This window comes from Dryas octopetala, chromosome 6 (assembly GCF_963921425.1).
Source record: "Dryas octopetala chromosome 6, drDryOcto1.1, whole genome shotgun sequence".
Lineage (NCBI taxonomy): Eukaryota > Viridiplantae > Streptophyta > Magnoliopsida > Rosales > Rosaceae > Dryas > Dryas octopetala.
The window spans coordinates 12595907-12613037 of record NC_141371.1 but is presented as its reverse complement, the minus strand read 5'-3'; the positions used below and the strand labels follow the sequence as shown (position 1 = coordinate 12613037).

The 17131-nt window shown below is 34.5% G+C and overlaps 1 protein-coding gene and 3 long non-coding RNA genes across 11 annotated transcripts; 1 reads left to right on the top strand and 3 right to left on the bottom strand.

Moving 5' to 3' along the window:
- Positions 1–56: 56 nt before the first annotated feature.
- Positions 57–9105, top strand: LOC147282480 (uncharacterized). Of its 8 annotated transcripts, none has more exons than XR_015123134.1 (4): positions 57–235; positions 412–458; positions 611–1104; positions 7864–9105. It is a non-coding gene; the product is annotated as an uncharacterized LOC147282480 (long non-coding RNA). The 8 variants fall into 8 exon arrangements; XR_015123133.1 differs by having other exon boundaries at positions 412–477; XR_015123132.1 differs by having other exon boundaries at positions 412–923; positions 1030–1104.
- LOC147282482 (uncharacterized) lies at positions 1121–4730 on the bottom strand. The gene is made up of 4 exons (XR_015123138.1): positions 4656–4730; positions 4305–4540; positions 4001–4097; positions 1121–2686 (listed from the first exon to the last, which is right to left on the bottom strand). It is a non-coding gene; the product is annotated as an uncharacterized LOC147282482 (long non-coding RNA).
- On the bottom strand, positions 4814–6876 carry LOC147282481 (uncharacterized). The gene is made up of 3 exons (XR_015123094.1): positions 6797–6876; positions 6576–6687; positions 4814–6205 (listed from the first exon to the last, which is right to left on the bottom strand). It is a non-coding gene; the product is annotated as an uncharacterized LOC147282481 (long non-coding RNA).
- Positions 9106–12990: 3885 nt separating the features above from the next.
- On the bottom strand, positions 12991–16600 carry EIF3E (eukaryotic translation initiation factor 3E). The gene is made up of 8 exons (XM_086246911.1): positions 16278–16600; positions 16011–16165; positions 15513–15740; positions 15278–15399; positions 14376–14595; positions 13973–14115; positions 13512–13649; positions 12991–13350 (listed from the first exon to the last, which is right to left on the bottom strand). The coding sequence occupies exons 1-8, from the start codon at positions 16483–16485 to the stop codon at positions 13251–13253; spliced, it is 1314 nt and encodes a 437-aa protein (XP_086103037.1). The 5' UTR covers positions 16486–16600; the 3' UTR covers positions 12991–13250.
- Positions 16601–17131: the final 531 nt, after the last annotated feature.

Below are 17131 nucleotides of genomic sequence, written 5' to 3'. Positions count from 1 at the left end.
TTCTATATTACAACTACAGAATTTTTACAAACGGACAAATTGTGTGGAAAGGAAATAATAATTGAGGAGAGGGTGATGAAATTATACCCTTGCACCCCGACCAGCCCTCTATCTCCTTCATCGATATCCTTATTGTACTCTTGATCTCGCCATTTTTGGTCTTGCACAAAGTGCCATCGTTGTCGAGGGTCAGAGATTTTGAGTTGCAGTGTCAATTGTGGGCATTGAGCGAAAGGTAAAGGTTGGGGTTGCTCAAATTAAGGTTAGGGTTAGGGTTCCGCTTTCTCTTCCTTTCCGTCTCCCTTTCTCTATGTCTCAATTTTAATGAATTTAGGGTTTGGGTGCTTCCTCAAATTAAGGGTTTTCTTTATATTTGAGATATGTAAGTTCATATAGCTGGTTCACTTTCAGGTGCTTTTAGGGTCCGAAATCTTCCTCTGGAGCAGTTCGATCTGCAGGTTAATTTCTTCTTTACAGGTTCTTGATTTTCTGATTTTCTTCTCTTTCCATAATTGATTTGGTCTTCTATATGTGTTTGGGTTGATTGCTGATTAATTGTTTTTTTTATTATGTTTGGCTATAGTTGTGAATCTGTTAAGTGTGTGTTTAGTTGCAGGTTTTTTGGGTTTATGCTCTCTTTCTCTCTCTCTCCCCCTTTCTGCTTGGTACACCTCTCTTTCTCTATTTGTTTAGATATGGGAGGGTGTGGTTTCGGGTTATTGTTGATGTGGAGGATGGGTTGGGATTACTGTGAATGGTGGGTTTGGGTTTTTATGAATAAATTTATAACTAGTGAGTAGGCTCAGAAAATGTATGGAATTGACCGAGTTTTGTGTGCAGGTAGAGACTTACCAAAAGCCTTTTTCTTCGGCTGCAGGTGAAGTATGGAATTGATCGAGTCTTGTGTACTCTACCACTTTGGTGTATGATAACATTGCCGGATTGTTTGAATCCAACTCTGTTTCATCACTTTTGTCTTTAGATTTGATCAATTTATCCTTATATTCAGAAGCTTTTTCTCTCATTCAGGTCCTCAAGGGCTACAGCTGCAGAAGGTATAGGAGAGGCTTACAGGACAAAATATTGTCCCCAATGTTTTTATTGGTAAGCAATACTCTTTGTAACCATTATCCAAAAGCATCTCACATATATATGCCTTGTTTTGCTCAAATGACGAGTCCCTACCCACACCAATACAAATATGATGGGTCCAAAGTAGATCCATGCTTAGGCTACCCTAGGCTATAGCTCGGTGTAGCCTAGTATATATATATTACCTTTATATAGTCTCTCAAGAAGATGTTTAGGAAGAACATTAGTTTTTTAATTGATAAATGTTACAATAAATATGCGTACTTGCCCAATGTTGAGGAAAAACATAATCTTTGATCAGCAAAATGTTTATCTTCCCCACCAAAACTAAAATCATAGTCTTATATAATGTATATATTATACGTATCTAGTTTGGGGTAGTTCCTTGCTTTATTTAAAGTTTGAAAAGTTAACCATAAGGGTAACTTGCTGAATCGTTTTTCCATTCTCTTCTCAAAAACTCAGTTTTCCTTTTTTTTTTTTTTCCTTCATTTTTTTCTCCAAACTCAATCTCAAGATTATATCCCCTTTTTTGTTCTCTTTTCAAACACTCAATCTCATCCTCCAAGGCTACACACAAAAGTAAGCAAAGAAACCTCATTAAACTCTTGTCTTGTTTTTTTTTATCTCTCTTCGTTTGGTTACTGAGAAAATGCCGAAATAGATATGAAACTTCTAGAGTTAATAGGTTGGTGATCTCTTGGAATCGATCATTACTTGAAAAATGTGTTACCACTACTACAAAAATGTCAATATATATCAGTCGTGGACTGATATCTAATGGGGTACCCGTCTGATATAGCGCGTCGTGATATCTAATGTTCACATTTTAGATATCAGTTTTAAACTGATATGTAAATAATTTTATATATCTTTTTTTTTTTCTCAACCTGATGTCTTAAATACAAAATAGATATCTGATTTTATATTATTTCTGATATCTACAAAATCCGAGTATCAATAGTTTGGTCAATAGATATCGTATTTGACACTAATACTGACATATAATCTAGTATCAATATCAAATATGGAACATACTATGATATCTAAACATTATTTATATATCAGATCTGAGATAAAATCCGATATCAAAACATCAAAACATTTCAGGTTTTAGACCAAAACTGATATCGTTTATTATTGAAATGTATGTTATATATCAGTTTTTTTTCACCTAAAAAGGATATCAATTGATTGAACATAAATTTGTGCCTGTAAATTGAAATGAGCAGAAATTTGTGCAGCTATAAAATCTTCCATTCCCATTCCATATATTCCAATCACCAATAACAATATTCAAAGCTGCCAAAAAAGATTTACAGTACAATATCCAACAAGAGAACACATTTTTTGTTTTTTAGAGGTCTAAACATAACCACCACCCTAATAACTAAGGTAATATTGCCTAAACCTACTTGTGAAGACCGTTACAAAACCAAAACAAGTTGTAATGCATCCAAAGCTGCCCATATGTACAAAATATTGGCATGGCAACATCTCTACATGCAATTACCGACAAAATTGACCCGTGAAATCTGCACCTCATCAACTTCAATTTCCTCCCATGTGTTGTGCTGCCTCAGATATTACAGCCCTACATAATAACAAAAGATCAATGGTTCAATAAATTAAGTTAACTAAACAGTTACATGAACTAAAAAATTAACATTTACATGAACTAAGTTAAAATTATTGGTCAAAAAGAAACATGTATGATGGTATCTTCATCGAACCTGTTAAAAAACCACATGCCTCATATAGGTAATAACTTAGAATTTCAGAGTCATCAAAGAAAGAAAAAAGTCTTTTCAAGAAAAAGTGAAAGGAAAGGCAAACTGCCTGTGAGATAGGAAATCTGTATAGTGTAGGCTCTTGGAATTCTTTCAAAACAATGGGATGGAACTAGATCAATATACTTCTCAAGCTCAAAATATACATTTCAAACTATAAGGAATAAAAATATCATAATCTATTTCCAACCACAACATGGTTAAAACTTAGGAACAAGTTTAGGTTACTAGTTGCCAAAAAAATAGAAAATCAAGGCAAGGCCGTCCTTGTGATTTTTATAAAAATAAATACAAGAGTTATGAATATGATATTTCATAGAGTTGTAAACATTCAAAAGAACATTTATAAAACTTATCAAGTCAATTGAAGCCATAGATTGACTAACAGTTACAAAGCTTTCCAGGTTCAAAAATCAGGGTTTAATCTTTCTAAAAACTGTCTCAGTTTAGGAAATTCACCATAAATCAAACATAGCTTCAATTCATAAGGTTTTTGGTTTAAATCACTCTTTAGCATGTCTAGTACATATTCCACAAGTATCAAATCATAAGCATGACTCAAAATGACCAAGTTACACTCAAAATCCCTTTAAATTTAGTAAAATATAGTTGTTTCTAGTGCTGCAGAAATTTCTGCCAGCAAGTCCATCTTACAAAATTCACAACAAATTCAATACAGGTCTGAATTACTTGGTTCTTGTCCTAAAACAACCATTAGTAAGTCTAATTTCAAACCCCTAAATCTCAAATTTAAATTCCCTACACAGCAGTACAGAATTCAGCAGGAGTCTAGTATGGTCAGATTCACTAAAAATGGCTTATTTTGCTATTCTTTGAGTTAAAACACCTGTTCTTTAGAATTCAAAGGAAATACCAATACATGCAGGTTTAAAGACCTTATTTGAGCTATAAAATAAACAATTTTAAAACAAAACTTTACTGGAGGAAATTAAAATACACATATTAGTACAAACGGTATGCCTTTGTCAATCCAAATACACTCTATTTCCCTTAAGCTTAAGCAAAAAATTCAACCAAAGACATGCAATCAAACATGAGGTAGAAACATTATTATTTAAAGCTAAGAAAGTATACGTTGTCTATGCTATCTCTCTTACCAGCATGATCAAGAACAGGTATCTTAGTTGAATCCTTAATTTGAGAAACAAGCTTATTACTGCCTCTAGGGATGACCAGATATATTACATCAACAAGCTGCAACATAATAAATTTGTTAATATTCATCATATCAAAAAAGCATATACAATTTAAAATTTATGTGCGCACCTTGATAGTATAAATAATGACATTCAAAAATAACTTAAAGTCTTAACAACATATTTGATAAAGACTATTAGACAAGATTATATACCATGTTGGTTAAACAAATTTGAGTATCATATAGATGATAAGTATCATTACCTTGCCATCGTATTCTTTCTTAAGTAACACCATAGGAGCAATATATTCTTTCTTCAGTAACACTTGCAAATAGAGCTGTTTCTATCTGTTAATTTCATTTATTGAAAGGTTAGATACCATATAAGCGACAAATTTTACAGCAAAAACAAGGGACAATTGTTCCTCACAGGTTGCAAAGCAAGACTAGCATGGAGTTTCCTTTTCATGTCTGCTTTAGAACTGAAGTCCAGATTAACCTAAAAAAGTTAACAAATAAGTTGTCCACGAGTTTAAAAGATCTACCTCCTTTACAGATCAATGGAATAACACATTATGAAACATGCCTGATTAGATTAGTAACAATCATCTTACCTGTACAGTACAAGTCCTGAACATCACATCAAGTCTAAGCGAGCCAACCTTGAGCATGTAATTTCTAATAATCTCCTGAAACAAAATAACCGGTCAGTATGCAACTAATCAAAGTATTACCAAAAAAAAAAAAAAAGTGGCCTTATTAAAGGGCTTAGTAGACCAAACTGGATGTCATACGAAACTGCAGCATGAAATTTGAAAAGGAGGATTTGATATTAGAGCATCAAATCATAGGAGTTGCAGTGAAAGATGACAATGTGCTATGGTGTTCTTTTTTGTCAATATAAAACTAATAGTCTAATAGGAGGCTATTTATAAGAGCCTTCATTAAATAAAACTTCAATCACATCTACAATATTTCAAAAAGCAGTAACATACTAACATGAAATAAGGTGCCTCATATGGCCTTCTCTACATAAAACAAATAATTCAATTCACTAGGTATGTTTCAGCAAGCATCTCCATCCCTTTTTTAACCAAAATCCATCTCCACATGGTTCAAAAAAGGATTAAACAATACCGTGGGCATCATAGGTATGTCTTAAACAATAAGTGTCGCAGAGAAAATGTGCTCCACACTTAATCATTAATATATCACAAGTACCTTAAACACTTTTCGAGGATGGAATAATGAACGCCTCATATTAAAAAAAAAGGCCTCAGAAAGTCATGGCCCTGAATTATTTGTACATGTAAAATTGCAAAATCATACAACTTATGGCAATTTTCAGAACCATTACAGAAGAAAGTCAAAGAAATAACTGAATGCAATTAATAAGTATTTACAAATTTGGGGAAAAAAAGAATAAAAGATTAGAAAAACCAAAGAGAAATAGCAAGATGGAGAACAACTAAAACAGAGGGATTCATCCAATACAAAATATTTCATGATCTAATTACCCTATTCTCCATATATTTAAACCCTACAAGTCATAGCAATTTATCTAATAGGCTAATATCATAACATAATTGATTTGATCTACTATAAATTTAGTATAAATCTTCAGATTTCTCGTTGAAGGAGAGAAATAAAACAACTAAATTAACCCTAGACCCATTCATAAAATCAATGAAAAACTGGTCTTCAAATCAAAAAACACAATAAACATAAATGAAGAAAAATTAAGATAACAATAAAAAAGATGAAAAGAACACTTACCTAAGTGCAAATTGATGGTAAGCCGCTCCTAAGAATGACTTGACAATTTTAACAATATGAGGCATGTTGCCACACAATGTAGAGCATTCCAGAAAATCACACAAGAGAGGACAAATAACAAGCAGAATTATTGGAGCAGCAGTTAAATTACACTTACTGAGATAGAACCTATGCAATTGACACCTCGCTGGAAAACAAATATAAACATTGGATCTAAAATTATATTTGTTACATCTCCTTCCACCATATTTAAACAGACAATTAATAAATTAGAACAATTAAGTTGAAGACTGTTAATATTATAACTGGTAAAACTCACCACATGTAAAAAGGCGCCCATACCATATTATTTTGCTAATCTCCAAATTTCCAGAGGTACGAACAGTCCCTTTAAGAGCAAAAAGATGTAGAACATGAATAAGTAGAACATTTTCTTAATAGGTAAAGCTAAAAGCAGAGAAAAATTTCAAGAGTAAAATAATATGAACCTGAGGAAAGTCAATAGCAAGCCAATCGTCAGGAAAGAAAAAAAAAAAAACACTGGACATTCTTATCTGGTTAACACTATCACACAAATGAATCACTTCGTACATAGTTACACCTAATTTTGTAATGAACAATCGATCCATTGGGTTCATTGAATGAACAAATAGGGGTAGATCTCAACCAAACCTAACAAATTGAAAACTTAATCAATAAAAAAAATTGATCAATAACAAATTAAAGACTTGATAAAAGAACTTCTCAAAAGCCTTTACCCAATGAGACAGGAGAGGTGTGGCAAGTCTGGGCTTGAACTCGAAGAGGTGGAGGCTGAGTGGCGACAGCGAGTGTGTGAGGCTGATGAGCAGATAGTCCAAATCTCACTCACTAATTTAAAGTTTTGTTCTACAAAATGGAGCACACAGAAAACGCCCTTGTGAGCAAACTAATTTACCCAAAAATTCAGAAACTAATTACCCAGAAATTCATACTTCACCTGTCGAAAGGATCTTCAAGCGGTGGCGGCGACGGCAAGAGAGAGGCTGGGGTGCGACTGGTCAGGTTGTTCTTTGACGTCTGTGAATGGAAAGGCTAAGAGTCAGAGGGTGAGAGAGAGACAGAGAAGTGAGAGTGACAGAGAAGTGAGAGTGAGAGAGACAGACGAACTCACAATGTAGTCTGGGAGTGGCGACGGCGACGGCGACGATGAGTGTGTGACACTGATGAGCTGAGACAATTTTTGCGAGATGGAATTTGCGAGAGAGAGACAGAGAAGTGAGCTGAGAGATAGACCTAGGTTTTTAATTTTTAGTATATCGATCTGTATATGTGTGTTGGGACTTGGGAGTAAGACAAAAAAATTTAACTCAGAAAAAACACATTACATATCAGTGAGTTTGAGTGTTAGGATAAAAAATTATAAGTGTTGTGTTAAGATATCAGTTAATAATTTATACTGATGTCTTTATAAGTTCTTTAAAAAATGAAAATATTATATATCAGTTGAAAAAAATCATGTGATATATAATAGAGTTCAGAAATCAGTTAAAAAAATATCTGATATTATAATTTTTACAAGATCAGTCATATTCAAATCTGATATAAAATAGGTGATATCTATTGACAATATTCTTGTAGTGTACCCTTGCCCCCCTTGTTAATAGTCAACAGTGTAAGGGTGTGAGTCATATGACTAACAGATTTACTTAATTTCTTTAGATGCTGTTACATGTAAATCTCAAAATTGTTATAAATGTTAAGATTAGGCAATATAGTAAATGTTTATTAGGAAAAAAAAAGTTTGTTGATTGTTAGATTTTGACTTCATACTAATCCCAGCCTCCCTTGGTACAATTTCTCAATAGTGGCTGATTGGATGGTCAGACTTCTATGTTCCTCGAATTAAATTCTTTATAAACATCATAACAACTATCTGCAGAAAAATATTGCCTACTAATGTTGTCGAAACACATTACATTTTTGTCATGTTGTATTTCTATTACTGATCTTGTTGGGTGTTTGAGGATGATAGAAACTGAAACTTTTGTTCCTTTCCATGGGCAGGGGGAAAACACATTGGTGCTTGTACAGGTATGATGCCCTTACATATCATATTGTTATCCTTACTACCAAAAAAATGAAAAATTATCTTTTATAGCACTGGGCATTTAAATAATCTTGCAATGTTTTAGATAAATTGGAGTGGGAGGTTTAGGGTTTCAACTCCATGTAGGGTACATGATCTGATTATAATACTTGCAAAAACATACATGACCAGTGTCCATGCAAACACAGACAATTATGCATAGTATAGCCTGTTTGTTTATTGTGGTTTTCTTTTTGTTTTGTTTTGTTTTTCTTGTTTTTGTTTCTAAGGGTGCAGAGAAGGGGTGTTAATTTGAAAATGATGAGATTGGTTTTGGCAGCTATTAATTTTCAATTTGAGTATCTTTGATGAATATATCTTTCAGTAATTTCTTTGAAAATGATTTTCTAACATTAATATGTAGGCTTATAACTTTATGCGACTTTGCCTTCATTATTTGAATAGCTATATTGCATACATGTCTTGGTGATACTTTATGCAGCCTTATAGCATGACCAAGCTTACTTTGAACCCTTTATTAGCTGCCTTTCAATTTGACTGGGCTTAATTATAGCATGGCCCAGCCTTATAAGTATTGCCTCATATTTATATATGTTAGGTTCCATTTACTATTTGTAATTGACTTGGTAACTTCTATTTTGAATCTTTCCAGTGGACTAATCTGAATAAAAAGTGAAGCAGTTACACACAAGAGCAACTTGATGAGATCCGAATTGAATGGGCAACTTTGTTACAGCCAATTATATTCAGTAGATGACAGGTCGAGTTGGTATGTGGGGTTTGGACATTTTGTGGATAATTTTTTGAAGCTAGTTAGTAGTGCTACCATATTTGTCAATTTTTTGTCAAGGAAGCTTAGAACAAGTGTTAGACATTAGCATTTTTTTGTGAATATTGAAGCTGAATTATATATATATATATATATATATATAACAGGTGTTGGCATTTTTTTGTGAAGGAAGGTAACAAGTGCTGCCAATTAATATTTTGTAAATAAAGGCAGCCTTTAGAAGTGGTGAATTATGCACCTATTTTTGTGCAAGTGCATGAGCTGATTATTGGTTTTTGTTAAAGAAGGCTAGCTTAATTGAGATACTAGGCTGGGATGGGGTAATTAATTATGGATATATGCTCCATATTTTGGTGCAATGTGTAATCCGTTTTCGGAAAGTCTTGAAATACTTGTATTGGATGTTGGAATTAATGGTAATGGAATGAATTGAGATTGCACCAATTTCAGACTTGAATGTCAATTTATATCTTTTATATCAAGATTGTAGTACAAATTGGATAATAATAGTGATATTATAGTACAAATTTCATACTAGTTTATGTTAAAACACAGAAATATAAAATAGCATGCACATCAGTTTACCAAAAATAACTAATATCAAAGTAACATTACAATATCAATAAATATAAAAAACCTGATGTCCAACAATGTCTTTTATATTAGTTATAGATCAAATACAGATGTTTTAAATACATTCAAATATCCATTTATAGAAAAAATCCGATATGTAACATAGCATGTAGATTAGTTCTGGGAGCATAAAATGATATCTAAGGTAATTTATATATCAAAAATCACATAAAATACGATGTAGAAAGCATAAAAAAATACATTTAATGGGTTTACCATATCGATAAATATAAGAGAACTGATGTCTAAATCAGAATTTAGATCATTTCCATAGTAATTAACGATGTGTTTTCTATCTTTAATATCAGTTTCAAAATCTTAATTTACCAGAAAATTAGAGAACTGATATCTAAAGGACCCATTGGACATCAGAATTTAAACAAAAAAGATGTCTAACCTCATTATTGATATCAGTTTAAACCAAGGAGTTAAATTTCGAAATTTTCGGCGAAATTTCGCCGAAAATTTCGTTTTTCAAGGGTATGGAAATTTTGGCACCTATTCGTCAATATTTCGTTAACATTTCGGCGAAATTTTCGAAATTTCGGAAATTTCGCCGAAATTTTCCGAAATATACCGAAATTTCGAAAAGCTTCGTCTTCTCCAACAATTCCTTCTCTGTCTTCACTCTTTGCAAGAGAGGGAGATCCCAGCCAACTCCGGCCAGATCTCAGCGGCCCAAGAGAGGGAGATCCCGGCTAGATCTCGGCGGCCTAAGAGGGGAGAAGAAATCGGGGAGGAAAGGAGGAAGAAATCGGAGAGGAGAAGAGGAAGAGAGGGAGAGGAGAAGGAGGAAGAGATTTATGCGCGGGCTGGTACTTGGGAGAGAAAAATGAGAGGGAAGAAGGGTCTCTGCCACGGGAAGGAAAAGGTAAGGAACAGGAAGGAAAGACCGAAAGAGAAAGGAAGAAGAAAAAACAAGAAACAAAAAAACAAAGAAAGAAGAAGGACTTGATGACCGATGACTGATGGGTGCGAGTGGGCGACCACTGAGGGACTGACTGCGCCCAGAGGAAGAAAGAGTGGGCGTGGCTTGTTCAGCAATTGCGTGCACAGTGCACTGAAGGAGAAAGAAAATAAAAGAAAGAAAAAGTCAAAGAGATAAGGCCATCAGTATTGGGTAGTGGTATTGGGCTGCGTGAATTGATATTGTGGAAGTGTGGACTGTGGAGAGAGAATTAACAATTTAACATACAAAATTTGATTTTAGATTTTTAAAATTTATGTTTATAAATTTACAAAAATGTCCATTATTTCAAATATTCATATCTTTTAAATCGTAACTCCGATTGATGCACAGTTTACGCTCACATATTCATGTGTTCGAGACCTTTCCAACAAACCACAGGTCGAAGTCAAAAGCACAATAGTTCAAAAAGTCAAAGAACGGATCAAACTAATTTAAAATAAAAATTATAAAATTAACCTAAAATATTTTATTTCTCAAATAAATTTTTAAAATATTTTTCAAAATAAAACTTGGAAAAATACGGGGTCTCACAATCCACCCCTCTTCAAAGGGGTTTCACAATCTATCCCCCTTCAAAGAATTTCGTCCTTGAAATTTCCAATGAAAGTAATAATCGAACAACTTCAAACAAGCACAAACAACAACAATCCAAAGCTTTGAAAAGTTCTTTTCATTTATGAAAAATTGAAAAATAAATTACACAAGCTCTGAGGTGTTTGTTAAATTAAATTTATATAATTATTAATTAGTAAGCTATTTTTTTAACAGTATTTGTCTCCAGCGCGCATTATATTCATCTTATATCACATGAAACCTACTATATAATTTGGTTTCTTCAATGTTTTTTATCAATGTAGTAGATAATATGTTAAATAAACATATGGTAAAGTTTCATTCAAAATTTCCGTATTTTGATAGCAATTTCCGTCATTTCCATCTAATTTTTGTCGAAATTTAAAAATCTTCGAAATTTCCGTCGAAATTTCCATCGAAATTTCCATCGAAATTTCCTCGAAATCCGAAATTTTATTCCTTGGTTTAAACCGATATCTTAAGTAGGTACATTTGATATCGTTTGCCTAGACATCGCCCGAAAACATGAAAAGACATCAGTTATTCACTGATATGTAAGGGGGGTTTTTGTTGCAGTGCCTGTTTCAGATGTGCTTCAAAATCTTCCTATGGTGAGGTGTCTAATTCCTTCTGGAAAATACATCTGCTGTGTAGTTAACACCAACAGTATCAGGTTCCCTATGTCTCTGGGTAACTCCTTCAATTCCACACACCCTGCAACTATTAACGCCTTCAAATTGAGCAACTTACAAATGGAATCAGGAAGCTTTTCTATCCTATGATTACCAGACAGATCGAGGTGTCTCAAGTGACTCAAATTGCCAATGGAACTTGGCAGAACCTCAAGAATCGAATCACGCAGATCTAGCACCCAAAGATACTTGAATCTCGAGATGCATGTTTTTAATAGGTTCAGACTATGTTTTTAACTATCATACTAGTGTATATGAAAGATTTTTTGGGTGACATTAATTGGGTGAAGTCATAATATCAACATGGTCAACATGGTCATAATGTCAACTCATAATATCAAGTCGACAATCCACAAATTGTCCATGTCTACCATCAAAATTCAAGGTTCAAAAATCTAAAGTTTCAAGATACGGGTTTCAAAGAGTGTTCTTTCGATTTTCATCAATATGCATTAACCAAAATAAAACTTCAAACTTAGCCCATAAAAATTTGTTCTTTCTTCTTCTCAGTTCTCACTCTCTAAATTTCTTATTTTTTTAGTTCTTTAGCCTTTTGATTTGTGTGTGGTGCTGTGCTGTTCTACGAGTGTGAGTATGCTTTCTTCAACACGTCTCTGTCATCCCTCTCACTGTGTCTATATATCTTTCTTTTCTGGTCCATGTGCTCTCTCACAACGATTTTGTGGGCTTTTCGGCTACCTTCAATTTTTGGATCAAGCAGCAATCTCTTCTATTGTAAGAGATCATTAGCAACTTTTCACAGATCGACACATTTCCTCCATCCTCTCTCTCTCTCTTAAGCTCTCTCTAATCTCGGTATATGGGATGTGTTTTTTTTTTTTTTGTTCTTACATATGAGAACAACTTCTCATCATGTGTTTTTTTATTTTCTGCGTGTGTTTTTTTGGTCTCGGCTTCGTTTCTGTATATTCAAAGTTCACAATCATTGGGAAGATTGATGATGATTTTGTTTGGGCAACTTTGGATTGGATTGAAATGTGGAATGTGAGGAGAGAATGTGGGAGGGAAGAAAGAGGCCGAGAGTGAAAAATGAAGAGGGTAGTTTAGACTTTGCACTTTTAAAAAAGGTCATGGAAGTAACTTTGAAAAATAAGAGGTTATAAAAACAATTTGTTCAAAAAAGTAGGTCATTTAGTCCAATTTCCCATTATAAATAACTTGAAATCTGAAAATATGTTATATATACAATATAAAACTTGCTAAAAGTTTTATGGTATCATGCCTGACCGGGATAGAGCACCATGGTTCAGGCCCATAAGAAGTACAATTTCCCTTTATGATACCTTTTTTATCCAACTCCACACCAGTCACCATTTTATATCCAGCAGTCCCAACCGAAACCTAAACGAGTGACAACCAATATATTTGCTATTTATAGTTGCATCCAAAAGATGAAAATTGTAACTAAAATCAAATAGAACTTTCCAAAGTCATTAGCTCCGAAAGTACAGACCAAAGAAAAATGCGTCAAAAGTACATTACATTTTGATCCAACAAATCTCAACATGTTCCTGAGCAAAACTTGTGAACTCTTTGCAAAAAATTGAAATTTTCTAGATTCAGACTTCAGTTACAAGTCAACTAAATTGCTCTTAATTCAAATCAAATTCTGGATATCTGGAAGATGACAATGAATATAAATTCAGCAAAGATACGCCACCAAACTTATCGAGCTGTCTGTGACTGGGCATGTTCCAGAAGTTGACCAACTAACTTGTAAGTACGTCCAGATAATGCCTTAGTGTGGTCTATCAGTTGCTCATACCTGGAAACCAGTGAAGTAATATATTAAAAAGGTCGAGAAAAGAAACAATAAAATGAAACTCAGAAACAGTGTGAAAGCACAAAGACAAAAGTGAGTTAAAAAAACGAAAAAACAAGCAGGCATAGCTTTTATCAATTTGGCAATCCATATCACGAACTTACACATTCGGATGGTTAGGTTCCATGATAACAGTTCCTGACTGTGAGTCAATCTTGGCATCAAGCTTTGAGCTCCGAATAAGATTCACAATCCATCTCTCAGCCTCCTCATAATTCAAGTTCAACTTTTCAGCAAGGACTCTGCCAAACAGCAACTCAAATTAGGTTTAGTATTATGGAAAAGAAAGAAGAAAGTACTTTTTTTCTAAAATACAGAAAATTATGTTTCTGAGTTTTACGGCAATGTTACACAACAGTTTATCATTCCTACAATTGATATATGAACACAAAAATCATGCACAACAAAATATTAGATATTTTATGCCTGAAAATTTGGAACCTAGCACAAATCCCAACCCCACATTACTCCAACTTTTTTTTTTTCGGTCAACACATTACTCTATGTTGAGACCAGTCAAATTGCACCCAAGAGATTTAAAAAGGAAATAATGCCTATTACTTACCCAATGTCAATACGCTGATGTATCCGGCAGTAGGTCTCAAAGATAAATAGACGAGCATTTTCAAGGAACTCATCCCTCAATGGTACAGTAGAGAAATTGCCATCTTCAACTCGTTTTCCAAGGAAGGGATCATTCAATATCACCTACATTGTCACATCAAGTACAATCAAGCACCTAAACCAAAAAGATATACAATCAACTGTTTTCAAGCAGTAATCGAGATACAGCAGAAGTCAAATTTACAATGCAACACTCATTTCAAGTTACATAAGGGGGGAAATGTGGCATTTGAAACATGTGACAGAACTCCAACATAAACACCATACCATAGATAGTGTGATCATTTAACTTCAATGTTATCACATGTATTAACAAGCAAGCTGCTTTGGGTTCAGGTACTTACTTCTTCACACTCCCTCATCTTCTTTTGTGCACCATCGAAGTCATAATTAACATATACGCAGGTCAAAAACTCTGTGATGGGATCTTTATAGGAATGTTGCTCCTGCTGAATAACCTTTATAAAATCCTTGAATTGAGGTCTCCTTCTCTTATTGACAATGAATGCAGTGGCTAAGTAACGCACAAGATGGGGAGCATTGGTTTGAATGGCATTCAGATATCTGGAAAATATCAAACATTTCCATCAGGAGATAAAGTACAAAATGTCAATAAGGGGGGAACATATTTTATTTAGCTTAAAACTCTGAAAATATTAGCAACAGTTACATTAGTCATGGCATCGGATGATGTCTAAGCAAAATATATGAACACCAGTCATGTTTTTGGCTATTGGCATACTGTCTAATACTAGGATCGAATAATTAGGTTGATGGCATCTTATCTGCAAAAATACACTCCACCCAAACTATTTATTAAGCATACTAACTCACATTCCGGAAAATGCCACCCTAATAGGATTAGGATAAGCTTCTTTTTCCCTAAAATGTGAAAAACACATAATATAAGGAATCTTGTTTTGGAACAGACACTACACATTCAGTAGAGGCAAGAGATTATCAACATTGATTTTGCATTTATATGAGTGAAAGCACTGGTTGTCACATTTACAGATAAACATTACAATGCCAAGAGCAGAAACAAAAACAACCAGTGTCAATAAAATAATGAAGATGATAAATACATCAATTAGCAACCAAGATTGTTCAAAAATCATAAAAATTTTCAGGGGCGGAGAGTGATAAGAAAAGTGATACAGGTGTAGGTTGTTCAGCAACAAATAAAGCAAGATGTGAATGTACAGTAAAATCCAAAAAGTCAAATTGATAAGTGCAGATGACATACTTGTCCTGATTAAACAGATCAATGATTTGTGTTCTTCCATTGTCGTGGTTGAAAAATATGAAGAGACTCCAATGCATCAACCATATTCTACTTTGCACCTGATTCATAGGCGAACTAAAACTCTGCACCAAAAATCACCACATTGATACTGGAAGTCATTGAAACAACATGCACGCTTTATTAAACGCATGTGCGTGTGCTTAAGAGGGAGAGTGTGAAAAAAAAAATTAAAAACCTTTGAATCAATAATTTCTTTCAAGCGGTTAAGCTCTTCAAGAGCAATATCCCAGTTTTGCATCAATATCTCAGCTGCCAGCTTTCCCCACAACGCGCTCAGACTCCTGTCACTGTTTGTGCATAAAGCCCTGTACTGATAGAGATAATCAGCAGCACCAGAGTAGTTACCACATTCAAACTGAAATTTTGCATACTGATATAATGCCTCTATCTGCTGGGGACCAATCTGAGATATTAAGAAAATCATGATATGAGTTAAACTTATACCAAAACAAAACCCAACAAAAAAAAAAATCAAATATCTTTGTTCAATAAAAGTAATGCTCAACTGTGAAACAGAACTACTGAATACAATATGCAGCAACTCTATTACCATCATCATGAAAAAGAGAACCCTTTATAAATACTTGCAATATTTTACTGCATAGCCCATTATTCTTTCAAATTATTATGTTCCTTCTCCAGAAATTTGAAAATACATAAGAACTGAGGCAACCTGGTAACGGTCATTGAGCATCTGGAGATTGTACTGCTTGTCAGCCCTCAACTCCGAAACGGCAGCGGCGTTCTGCAAGAAACCCACAAGCGGCGCCGCCGACTCCTCCAAAGACTTGAGGCGAGCCACCACCTCTTGCCTCCTCTCCACCATATCTAACCAAATACACACACACACACACACACACACACACAATTGATCAAACACATAATGTGCACACACAAACAAAAACAAACACACCCAAATGAATATATACAAAAGGGTTACCTTGGGGGACATCTTCGGTGTGATAGAGGCTCTTGTGGATGTCCATGGCGTAGTCGACCATGTTGGTCTTGTTGAGCAGCTCGATCTTGGACTTGAGGATCTGCTCATCTGGGTAGAGCTGCCGCTCCTGCAGGAACTCCAGCAGAGGGAACACCAGGTGCCTGTCCAGGTTCGGCGAGATGCGCGGGGTTAGGTCGTATTCCGCCATAGCCACTCAGCCCCTCCTCCTCGATTTTATGGGAAACAGCAGCGGAGAGAAGAGAGAAAAAAGAAGTGTGAGGGTTTTGGAACTGCGAGTGAAGAGAGGGCCTTTTTTGCTCCTTCTAGGTTTAGGCGTTTAGCTATCCGATTTTTTTATCATATTTCTGCACTAGCCCTTCATGTTTGAGAAATATCACTCATACCCCCAAATACTATTTGTTTTTCTTTTATAATTGTCAATGATAAATAAGGTCAAATGAGTGGAACCATGTACAACAAAGGTTTCATGAGTCAGTCGGTCACAAAGAGCACGCTCAATTAAAAATGGATCGAATTAAAAATGGATCGAATTAAAAAAAATAAGGTCAAATAATTTGTTCACTTTATCGTGCTGCTATTTGCACACTCATTTTCTCTCATTACACACTCATTTCCCTTATTTATTAAATTACAATTCTAACTCCTAACCCAAATGACCATAATACCCTTATTACACACCCCAAACCACCCATCACCATCTCCAAGTCCAGACCGACCCCTATCTCACCATCGCCGGCAGTTCAAACCGACGGCCTCCCATTCTTTCTCATTCCCGATCTGTCTCCTTCCTCTTTCTTATCTTTCTTTCCCTCTCATTTCTCTCTTCATTTCTC

Coding starts and splice junctions, on each gene's coding strand:
- EIF3E (XM_086246911.1), bottom strand. CDS start 16,485: ATGGCGGAATACGACCTAACCCCGCGCATCTCGCCGAACCTGGACAGG. Junction 16,166..16,277: donor CACCGAAGATGTCCCCCAAG/GTAACCCTTTTG, acceptor GTATTTGGTTAG/ATATGGTGGAGAGGAGGCAA. Junction 13,650..13,972: donor CATCAGCGTATTGACATTGG/GTAAGTAATAGG, acceptor GCTGTTTGGCAG/AGTCCTTGCTGAAAAGTTGA.